The 11929-nt window shown below is 41.6% G+C and overlaps 1 protein-coding gene across 1 annotated transcript; it reads left to right on the forward strand.

Annotated features, from left to right (window-relative positions):
- The first annotated feature begins 9696 nt into the window (after positions 1 to 9696).
- LOC140707790 (uncharacterized) lies at positions 9697 to 11181 on the forward strand. The gene is made up of 2 exons (XM_078392311.1): positions 9697 to 10582; positions 10689 to 11181. Exons 1-2 carry the CDS (start codon positions 10361 to 10363, stop codon positions 11157 to 11159), a joined length of 693 nt encoding a protein of 230 aa, XP_078248437.1. The 5' UTR covers positions 9697 to 10360; the 3' UTR covers positions 11160 to 11181.
- Positions 11182 to 11929: the final 748 nt, after the last annotated feature.

Below are 11929 nucleotides of genomic sequence, written 5' to 3' on the forward strand. Positions count from 1 at the left end.
AGTCTGTTGAGGTCTGTTGCCCTAAGCAGTAATTTTTGTACAGCCTGCTGTTTTTTATCTTTTCAGAATTGTGAGTAAATGAAACCTTGTTATTCTTTCTCTTACTAATGTCTCAAAGAAAGTTACTGAGACTGTAAGTGCCAGTTGATGAGGCAATAAGAGATAGCCTGCTCTAGGGGGACTTGATGCTAATTTGGCACTGTATATCCCTGAAAATCTGCTGAACAGCTAGAGGAGATTATCCAGAATTCATAATTTTACAAGCAAAGTTATCCTAATGCAAAGAGTGTCAGAACATTTTTTTCTCTCTCTCTGCCCATTATGACAATGGATTTCTGTTGTTAACTGTATTTCTTAATTCTTAGTTGATGGGCAAAGGCTGCAGCCATTCAGCAGTGCAAGAAAATATTCTGTATATGCTCCAAGACAGTCACAATATTTCACAATATACTGATGAATGGCATTTGCAGTGACTCACTCCTATACTTCAGTATTAAATTGAACCTATGTCCTCTAAACAGAAAACAGTATAATATTTGTTAGTCTTTTTCAATCTAGGTAAATAGTCCACTGTGTTTGAAGGCTGACTTAACAACATAATATGGGACAGGAAGTAGAAAAAGAAAGGAATTTGCAGATCAGCAGCACAATTTAATTGAATAAAGCCATATGTTTGGGCAGCATTCTCCTTCCTGGCACATTGATGGGTTGAACTATGGTGCCTACCATCCCCGGCCAGCAATTGAATGATGAGATTTGTAGTGCAAGGCATCTGGACAATAACAGATTGGAGAAGACAACTTAATCTACAAAAAGAACCACTTTGAAGGAGTAAAACAACATTGGGGGAAGAATGGTGACCACAATAATGGATGCCAAATTTTGGTGGGTTTCCATTTTAATGAATAACTTGTGCTAATATTCTCTGACAAAATACATAGCAGAAAGGAAATTGTGTTAGTGTCCAGTTGGCTTTCTCCTGCTTGACCAGTCATATGACCAATCCTGCAACCTGCTGAGGTTGTGCAAGAAGCACCAAGGCACATAGCTGAGATTCTCCTTTCCTGGAAACTGGGGCAAGGCTGGCATGCGTGGCCCCACAAATGGGCAACTTTTGTAAGGAATGTGACCTTTCCCTTCGTGGCAAAGGAATGTGCTACATACACTGTGGAGGATCCCACATCATGAAGATATTACACATGCTCAGCCACCAAGGTATGATATTTCAGGATTTCTGTGAAGGCAGCTTGTGTCAGAAAGACATTACAAGCCAGGCAGTTATAAGCTTTAGCAGAGATTATGCTGCAGGCTACATCTGAGGCTTAATACCCGCATTGGACGGCTTAAACATCAATCTGTTCTTGTTGTCAAGATAGACTAGTTTTCAGATTGTCAATGCTTTTGCAGTTTCCTGGTGAATCAGGTGAACAAATAAACAGTACAGCCCTGCATGGCCATTCCGTCTCACAGGTTCCCTATGGCATGTGCAGAGGCCTACTCCAGGTTCCGCTCCCAAGTGGCCAAGACACCAGCCACCCTTCATCCAGTGAGGCTGAAGTGCTGCAGCAGACAGTATATTCTATGTGTGAAGGCTTCTCGTTGCAGATCAGCTTCCCATACAATGAAGGCAAGGGGACCAGGCCATGAAGAAAATGATAGGTGAGGTGGTCCCAAGCAAATGTGGTGCTGTGGTTAGTGTTAAGGATAATTTCAAGAATCTTAGAACTGGTGATGAGTGACAGGTGAGTTTCCTAGGCCTGTCTCAGACCCACCCAAAGTCTGTCACCCCATCACCCCATCGCACGGCTTCAGTTTAACTCAGGAGGTAGGCAGAAGCAGGAACAAGGGACAAGAGCTTCTGCTCGAGAATCCCAGCAGCCACCCTGATTAACTGCCATTAGTAGCACCATGCAGTCGGACCCTATTCTCCTGCTGTTGCTGCTGCTTTGATAACCTCAGTTGCCTCCTGGGGATAAACTTAAGTAACTTTGCAAGCAAATGTAACGTTGCAGAAGAAGACTAGGAGGCTGCCTTTTGCCTCAGGGCCCCAATGGGGCCAAAAAGCCTGCTTTCCGGCTACAAATTTCCTCGGTGCCTAATGGGGCAAAAAGTCAATGACATTGCTGGGCATTTGAACAATTTTCTAATCCTGCAACTCCTTCAACTTGGGCTACATTCCAAAAGGTCTGTCTGCTCTGCCCCACCCAAAGCCTGTCCGGGTATGGCCCCATTGCCCCATCGCCCAGCTTCAGACAGCAGAGGGGGCCGGCCTGTCTAAGCCCCCCCCCTAACCTCTGAGGGCTATCTTTATCATATCTGGGTGGTCTCAGCAGCCAAGTTGCAAACAATCCCCAGATTTCCAGTTCTGAACAAGCATCTTTGTCACCCCATCACCCAGCTTCAGGTTGCAGAGCTGATTTGTTTCTGATGGTGCTACTGGTGCTGTTGGAAGTTGCAAGCAACCTCAGTTGCCTCCTGGGGGCAAAAACCTTTCCTTTGCAGGCAAATCTGATGTTGCTGAAGAAGACCAGAGTCTGCTCTGCTGCCTTTTGCCTCAGTGCCCCAATGGGACAAGACACAGTACTTTGCTGCTGCCTCAGTGCTTGATACAGTCAAAAAAGCCTGCTTTCCTGCTGCCTTTTCCCTCAGTGCCCGATGGGACCAAAAGAGCCTGTTTTCCTGCTGCCAACTTCCTCAGCGTCCGACAGAGCCAAAAAGCCTGCTGTGCTGCCAAATACCTCCTTGCCTCCAGCCCTCCTGAGGGCAAACTCTACTTCACTGGCAAATGTAATGTTGTGCTGAGCTGAAGACAAACTCGATGACTCATGCCTGCCTCTGACAAAGGGACCTCTCATTCTGCTGGGGCTAAATATAACTCCCTCAATGCCATGGGCTTCTGAGATAGGAAGTTCTGTTGTGATTCTGGAGTCTCTAAGTATCCAAGGGAGCTTTCCTGGGGTGGTCTTCTTTGTGAATATATAACTTGGGGGTCCATGACCCAATGTTCACCACTCTTTCAGGAGTTGTAGAAATTTGTCTGAAGAAGCTTCCTTGCAAATTTGGTGTCCCTAGGTCATTGGGAGCCAGCGTTATAGCCATTTAAAGTGCAGATAAATTGACAGATCGATTCATCGATTCGTCGAAGAATATTCGTATTTGTTGATTCGTTAACCTTGATGAATAACGGATCAAAACAAATCACCAGTTTTGATTTGTCCCCATCACTAATATTAAATAATTTATTTATTTTATTTATTTATTGGATTTCTATCCCACCCATCTAGACCAAAGGTCTATTCTAATTAATTAATTCTCTTTGCCATGCAATCACTCCCATTCATGTCTCTCCCTTACTTTTGCAGGGTGTGAATGGGGAAAGTTTGCTATTTAAGGTCAAACTCAGGACCATGGTGTGGGGATCTTAACATTCTCTGTCTCCCTCCCAGTGTCCAGTGAGCAGACCTATCAAAAGGAGGAGGAGTGTTTGTCCTCATTTGAACTCTAGTAAACATTTGAAATCAAATCCCCAAGGAACAAAATGGGGGCCATGGTTCGGTTAAGACAGTACTGCAAAATAGAGATTGTCCCAGAAAACTGGCACCAACCGAGCACAATGCAAGGTGAGGTATGTGTGTGTGTGTGTGTTTGTGAGTGTGGCACTGGTGTAATTTGTGTGATAAGGAGAAAACAAGAACTTACCTTTTAATGTGTTTGTAAAAGGCCGCAGATAATGCCGATGACAAACAGACCCAGAATTTGTTCACAGAAGAGGCTTTTCTACATCCAATCCCCCAACAAATGATTAGAACGGACGTGTGTTCTCAAAAGCTCCAATCAAAGGCCTTGTAGAACTGGGTGGCCTAGATATTAATAAGTATATCCATACTAATGATGATGAAACAGCTGTCCATGGAAAGGCTGATTTTAAAACATATTCCATTTTATCATCCTGACAGCTCACATGAAAGCCCAGAGAGAAATAATTTCTATTTCTCCTGCTGGTGTCAAATTAAGAGTTTTATTTAAAAGATAAGGGGGCAATATCCGAACATTTTACATACCCGTTTGTATGACCTATTTCTTTAATACTTTTTACATTAAGAGCATTCTAACATGTGGAGGCCAAGGGCCACATTTTACTGTCATGTGTATGAAATTAAACCAGGAATAATGCCACTGGTCAAAGAGAGAGAGTTAAAGCGGCTGTAATAGAGAGAGGATAATTATGTCTACAGAGTGCTTTGGGGAAAGAACAAGCTGATTTTTCTTATGGCTATTAAAAAGAACTGAGGGCTACTGTGGTGTATTTCCAGACATTCAGGAAAGGGCTTTAACTCAATGTGAGAACACATGCTTTGCATTGAAAAGGTCTGAGGTTTTTTCCCTGGCATCATGTTGGATAAGACCTCTGCTTGACTCCCTGCCAGGAAGCACTGAGAATGGAGCTACAGAGGCTAATGATCTGACTTAACATAAAGGAAATATCCCCATTCCTGCAAATGTCTTGAAGCATTTCAGCGACAAGTAAAGAGGTACGGATGCTACCACTTGGGAATAGTCAAAAGCTTTCTGACACATGCTTGGGTAGCCTACTTTCGATAGTGATATTGTCAAGTTACACGTCCAGCCATTATGTGTATGGCTGACCTATAAGAAGATACAAATCCCCACAGATGCTGCGGTACTGCACCAAAAAGCAGGGAAGCTCTAGACTAACCTAATGTTTATAGAAATATGTAAGTTTAATGCTGACAATGAAGAAACTAAAATTGTTGGATTTTATATACCTCAGTTCAAGCATCAATCTAAAGGGAGACTACGGCCAAGAAATCAGAAGAAGGCTGAGACGTGGAAGGGCAGCTGTGAAGGAACTCAAAGGCCAAGATCATCTAATATCAAGGAATTGATTATTCCTGTATGGAAGTTAGACAATGAAGACAGGAAAAAAAATAGACTTCTTTAAAATCGGATGTGGGTTCAAGAGTAAGTCATACCTTAACTCTCCCCAGAAATGGCTAAACTGAAGTTACTGTACTCAATGGGAATGAAAGGAATACTAAAAAAAAGTTGAAGGCCATAGAAAAATGAAGTCTTAACATGGGATCAATGTTGCAGAGTTTTGAACGTTGGTTAAAAACCTCTAGCTGTACAACAGAAGTTCAGGGATTTTCAGAGCAGAATTAGCTTCAAGTCTTATCAACTGGCACTTATAGTCTTAATAACTCGCTCTGAGACATTGGTAAGAGAAAGAATTAAAAGTTTCATTTACTCACAGTTTTGATCAGATAAAAAAAATCGCAGACTGTAAAAAAAATTACCATGGTAACAGGCCTCAGCAGACTCACAGCCTGCTTCCAGAAGATTCCTGCAGACTACCTTCTCATAGCACTCTAACTGCATAAAACTGCATACTAACAGCTAGCAGCCTGAAAGAGAAGGGGGAAAACTCTTAATCAGAAAGGTGTGGCTCTCTTCAAAATCAGAGGCATGGAAAGAAAAATTCTTGCTGGATAGATTGACAGTAACCACTGCCCAGAAATGTCCCTATCAGTCACACCTACTTAAAGAGAGTGTACGAGCTTGAAATAGCTCCAACAGTAGAATGATTCATTACAAATGCCATAGCCTGAGCAATCACTGAGTAGAGCTGTTAAGGACAGGTCATTTTGGAAGTCACTAATTCATAGGGTCACTGTGATTTGGAAATGAATTGAAATAACATAGAAATAGAATTGTTGCTTTCCAGATACTCGTGGTTGATGCTTTATATCGTTAGCCATAACGTTTTAATGTGAGAACTACATGGCTCAAATGGATCAAAGTCTACGTTGCAGTTTTAACATGACACATAAATTGAGAAAAATGCAATCTGCCAATTGTAAAACATCCAATATATCTAAATTATGTGTACCCAAGGTTAAGAAGGCTGAGAGTGAGATATATATAGAATATATATGGAAACCCAAGGGAAATCCAAATCAATATAACATCTTTGTTCCGCACACACCTTTACTGGGATTATCTTGATTATTTGTGGCAGCGCCAACAGTCCATTGCAGCCCATTATCTGCCATCTTTGCCAAGCCTGGCCGATCCATTAGATGACCTCTTACCATAAAATCTTTGGGTAAGGTCTCCTCCCCACCTAAGACCAAGAGCACAAGGGCATGTGCGAATGAAAAAGGACTTGTAAGGGAGAGAATAAAAGGTGGACCCTATGAAAGGAAGAATGTACAACAGGGAAAAGGACGGTATACTAGATATTTCATAACTTGATTGGGGAGACTATGATATTCCTTGTCTGGTTGGGTAATATTTGTTGAGTAGTCATAGATTTTATTTTGGAATTTCCTGCCTAGATTTCACTGATCACCTTTCTGAATAGAGCCTCAATTTTTCTGATCTATAAAGTATTTCTGAAAATCTCTCTGAAGTGCTTGATCTGTACGATGTGTAAATGTTATATCCGCTGCCTAATTGCCAGCTGGGTTCAAGACTGCCAGAGAATTGCAAACTCCTAATTCTTGCTCTGTGCTGGATGTCATTGCAGGTTGCTTTCTTCTGTAGTTTACTGAAACAATTTGTATCAGTTTAATATCATGGAAATCGATCTGTTGCTTGATACCTGGGCTATGTGAGTACATGGAGCAGCTGTACAAGTCTAGGGTGTGAAAGCAGGGGCCCTTCAGGTTGTGTTGGAGTACAAGCCTCATTAGCTCCAGCCAGCATGACCAGTGTCAGAGACAAGGTGAGCTAACATCCAATGAAATTTGGTAGCTAAAAGCTTCCCCACTCCTCTGTTAGGTACTGCCTGTGGTTTCTGTCCTTTTACCACTGTATTCTATTCATTCACTCCATTAGACTGTAGCAAAGTACCAGACAGAGCACTTTCTAGCAGTAGATGAATTCTATCTGGTCCTGGTGACTACTTTTACAAGTCACTTCCATGCTAACCTTTTCTAACATTTTCTTGAGCATAAACTTTCATGGACTACAGTTCACTTTTTCAGAAGCAGCTTCTTCAGTTGTAACAAGTCCACAGACATTTACCCCATGTTAAACCTGTTCATTTTTAAGATGTCATGGGACTCATTGCTTGCATTTTTATTTTTTGCTATAACAGGCTGCAAACTAACAGGGCTACTCCCTCAAGAAACATTTCTTCCAAGCATTGACTTCTCTTTACCTGTCTTTTTGATAAATACTTCTCAATTTCTCTTTTGTCTCTCGCTAAGCATGAAATTGGCACCATTTTCTTCCACCTGTGCAGAGGGTATGCCTTGGAAATGTTACAGTGCTACATTTCAGACTCAAGCTGATTTTAGCACATCTGTTTCTTTCTTTGTTAAGCAGCCATGCAAATTGACTATTTATCCCATGCTCAGAACTCTGCTAATGTGTGCAGAATATTGAAGGTGGAAAGATAGGTCAGTTCCAATAGTCAACAGCTGCTGAAAGGTAAAATGGTCATGAATATTTTTCCACATTCCAAATGTATTTTCATCAAAAGAAGTTTGTTTTAAGCTCTCTGCACCACCAATGCACATTATGCCCACAGAATTTTATCACTTCCCAACCCAGCTGGGGGATTCTGGGATTTGTAACAGAAAAAAAAGGAATTTATCCATGGTGCAACTGAAGCTTTATTGTGTAATCTTAAACAGATCTGTGGTTCAAGATTAAATCAGGAAGGCTATGATACTTTCCTGAAAATAAGCAGCATTCAACTCAATAGGGCTTAATCCAGCTCAATAGGACTTAACTTCTGAGAAGACATGTACAGGATTATGTTGTTAATCAGTTCATTTGCCTGTGAAACACATCCAAATATAGTCTGATAATGTTGAGGTTCACTCTTCATATTACCACAATAATTGAAAAAAATCTATTCTAAAGAAATTACAAATCACAGGAGGCTTTAGTTTCCACCCATACCAAGTATGCATTCTTTTAAAATAACACATTTTGTTTAGTCCTGCTTTGTTCCTGTGAAATTAAACACACACCCTCTGCTTATATGAATTCTGCTGAGGAAATAGGCAGGCCTTCAATCAAGATTCTTTACAGAACATTTCCCACTGATAAATAAATTACTGGAAAAGATGAAAACAATTAAATTTCCCACTGTGTGCAAGATTCATTTATTGTACTGTCATGCCATTGTGCTCACGAACACTGTACAAAAAAGATGGAAAACAATCACAAGCTCCATTGTCCAAATTCTTTGTCATAGTTAAGACAGCTGAATGTAGTTTAGACAGGTCACTACTTCCCATCATACACGTGTATGAGAGTGCAGGGATGTTACTGTGCTAGCAGAGCAAATCAATTTTCTACAAGGCAATTGTAAAAATTGGGGCAGCCAAAACAAAAATTATAACGTTGAAACAAGATTTTCAATCAGCACCAAATCTGGCACACATGTAGCAGACAATCTGCTCTTGCTCTTTGTCACATTTGGGGAACTGTCAGAAAAGAGTGTTTGAGTTATGATTTTTTTAAAAAAACTCTTTCGGCACTGTGCAGAAACAAGCAACCTTTAAATGCCCCCAGATTTAAAACAGATCAAGTACTGTACATTGAAAAGACCAATCTTCTTTGTTAATGGTAGTGAACACAAGAGGGTATCCTGTAGACCATTTTGACTACTGCCATTGGTGTTATCAACATTCAGGCTGCCCTTTGCTATGAAAAGCTGGGCATCCTTTTTCCTGCTGGGAATGTCGGTACGATCTTGTGCAACATATTGTCCTAGCATTTTGAATCATAGTGTTTTAAATCATGGATACAGATTTTGAATAATGGATATTTAAATCATGGATATCCCACATTCTTGAACCAGAGGTTTTTTGAAGAATTGAATTGTTTCATTTGTTTGTTGGATTCTGGTCAAATAGGTTCTGCAGTTTTGTTTTGTTTTAAAGAATGCTGAAATATCTAGCAATCCCGTGCACCCAGCTGGATGCCATGTTACATGGTACCCTTACAAAAGGAAGACATTTTTCTTTCAATCTCTCTGTTTCTGTCTGTCTGTCTCTCTTTTGCATGCACACTCCATTCCTTGCTTCCTAATTCAAAAAGAAAGCCAAGTAAAATGAAAGAGGATACAAAAACAACAGATTGTTATCTTTGTCAGATTCACAGTGCAGTTGCATTCATTAAAAAGTTGGCATTGTGTCGAGCCTGTGAAAATTTGCTATCTTGGGAAGGGAAGAAGATGAAATAAAAAGACAAGGAGAGGCAACCACCTGTTGCCAAGTCATGAGGTTATTTCATGCTGCCAAAAGCCAGAGTCTCCTTTAAAAAGACAAATATAAAGCGAGATAGAAAGCTCATCCAAAATCCTGAAAATGAGACTTACATTTTCTACATGAACAACAAGTAGTTTTGTGGCACTTTGGACAGCTTATTATATACAAGGTTCTATGGATATCAGCTTGTTTCTTCAGACGCAGTGCAGAAACCACTACAGGTATAATTAAATGTCTTGGATTTGAAGACACCCTCGGACCCATTCATGTTTTGCCTGCAATGGACTTACACAGGTATTAACCCTGATATTTTCTACAAGACATATCTCAAAATGGCAACCTGGTCCAGACTTGACTCTTAATGACCCCCACACACACTGACTGCCAGGGTCATAGTGCCTTCATATAGAAGTAATCGACTTCAGAACTGAAGCAAAGGGGGCAGTTAATGGAAGTAGTAGGGTAATGGTAGCTTTATTCAAACTCAAATTTGACAGGTGCCACGCCCCCTTTTGGACCCCTGCAGCGGAAGGGGAGGGACTTCCGGCGTCCACGCTCGACCCAGGCCCCTTCCGGCGGAAGGGGCTGGTCGAGCGGTGACGTCGGGGGTTGTGGGGGTCACCGTGGGCCTATAGGGGTGTATTCCTAGAGTCTGGGGTCCCCCGTGACCCTAGGGTGGCCTGAGGATTGGTCCCCGAGGGGTTGTGCCACCCCCACGGCCCTGTGGACCAATGGGGAGCGGTTGGAGGGGCTTGGCTAGAAAGGGTGGCCCTAGGGCATGCCCCAGCATGCCTTTAGGCCCTGCATGACGTCAGGGGTTGTGGGGGTCACCGTGGGCCTATAGGTGTCTTTTCCTAGAGTCTGGGGTCCCCCGTGACCCTAGGGTAGCCTGAGGATTGGTCCCCGAGGGGTTGTGCCCCCCCACGGCCCCTGTGGACCAATGGGGAGCGGGTGGAGGGGGTTTGGCTAGAAAGGTTGGCCCTAGGGCATGCCTCAGCATGCCCTAGGCCCTGCAAGGGTGGGAAAGTCCCGGGGATTTGCAGAGAAGCTATAAACGTGGTTCGGTACCCTTCTGCGGCTCTTTGCAAAGGTCTTGTGGCATTGGAGACATGGCGGAGAAGGAGAACAAAGCTCCCGAGGCAGGCCAAAAGGTAGAGGAGCAAAAGGCCGCTGCATCCATGGACGCTGCCAAACCCAGAAAGCGCTACATGAGCACAGATTCTGACAGTGAAAATGGGCCTCCAGTAGCATTAAAACGTCTTGAAGACCCTGTCAGACCGTGTCATCATGGGGAATCATCATGTTATAATGAGAAAGCTTCTGAAACGCAGGTAGGTAACCTGTGGGAAAAGGTGGTGGTAGAGGAGTGCTATAGATGGTTATTAGGTGTGCTATAGATGCTTATTCTGTGTGCTAAAACCCTTCTTTGATTTTTAGGAGATGCAGCACTTGCAAGCCGGAGGCGTTTCTCTGAAAAAACACAAGGACATGCAGGCCCTTACAAGGGCCTGTCTCTTCGCAATGCTAAAAGACGCTTTGTCTGAACATCTGATTCAAAAGTGCTATGGATGCCAGGAAGATATTTGTGCACAACAAGCGCACCCGTGCATAGGTTGGAACGAAGCGGACTATTCCAAGATGTTGAACGAGATATGTGAAAAACTCTGCTATAAAAAAGTTATCCTCATTATAACGCTTGCAGCCTTCAGAAATAAGATACTCTGTATGACAAATCGAAATGTAAATTACATACACAATATTATTAAATGCCTGTCAGTTTCAGAGGATTCCTATAAATTGCTAAAAAGACTTTTGAGGTCAACAGATGAAAAATATCTAGACATTGCTAAATCAACAATAGAACTACACAAGGATCATTATTATTGCTGTCCAAGCATGCATGAATGAATAAAAAACAAAAAACAAAATACTATACATTTTCCTTGTAATAAAATGTGCTTTTTAATAAAGAGTTTTTAATGGAACATACATTGTTCATTTATTCATTTTCCCTTTTTGCTTAGCATTCTAATATCAAAATAGCATTTTTTTCTAACTTTAAATGGTGCTGTTTCCTTAAACTACCCCCACCCCACCCCACACACCTTCAGGATGGGTCACAAAAGGTTCACAGAGAATAAATGTTTGAATTAAAAGCTGTTTTAACTTTAAGTCAACAGAAATTCATCTCCTTAAATGTAATATATTACACAGATTCAACTCTGTTTTGGCTGTGAGGTGAAAAATAAATCATTTATTCATTTTCCCTTTTTTGCTTAGCATTCTAATATCAAAATAGTATTTTTCTAACTTTAAATGGTGTTGCTTCCTTAAACTACCCCCACCCCCACCCCACACACCTTCAGGATGGGTCACAAAAGTTTCACAGAGAATAAATGTTTGAATTAAAAGCTGGTTTAACTTTAAGTCTACAGAAATTCATCTCCTTAAATGTAATATATTACACAGATTCAGCTCTGTTTGGCTGTGAGGTGAAAAATAAATCATTTATGCTTTTCCCACAATAATTTTTCAAGTCAGATTGAGACTACAAATACTATACAGCTCTGTTCAGCTGAGATACCAAAGGCCTGTCTTATCATTTCCTTTCAAACAGTTATTGATGAGAGAGAGAGGCTGTTGTTTCATGAGATTTGTGTATCTTTCCAATCAACATC

The sequence above is a fragment of the Pogona vitticeps genome, chromosome 4 (assembly GCF_051106095.1).
Source record: "Pogona vitticeps strain Pit_001003342236 chromosome 4, PviZW2.1, whole genome shotgun sequence".
NCBI classification, from domain to species: domain Eukaryota; kingdom Metazoa; phylum Chordata; class Lepidosauria; order Squamata; family Agamidae; genus Pogona; species Pogona vitticeps.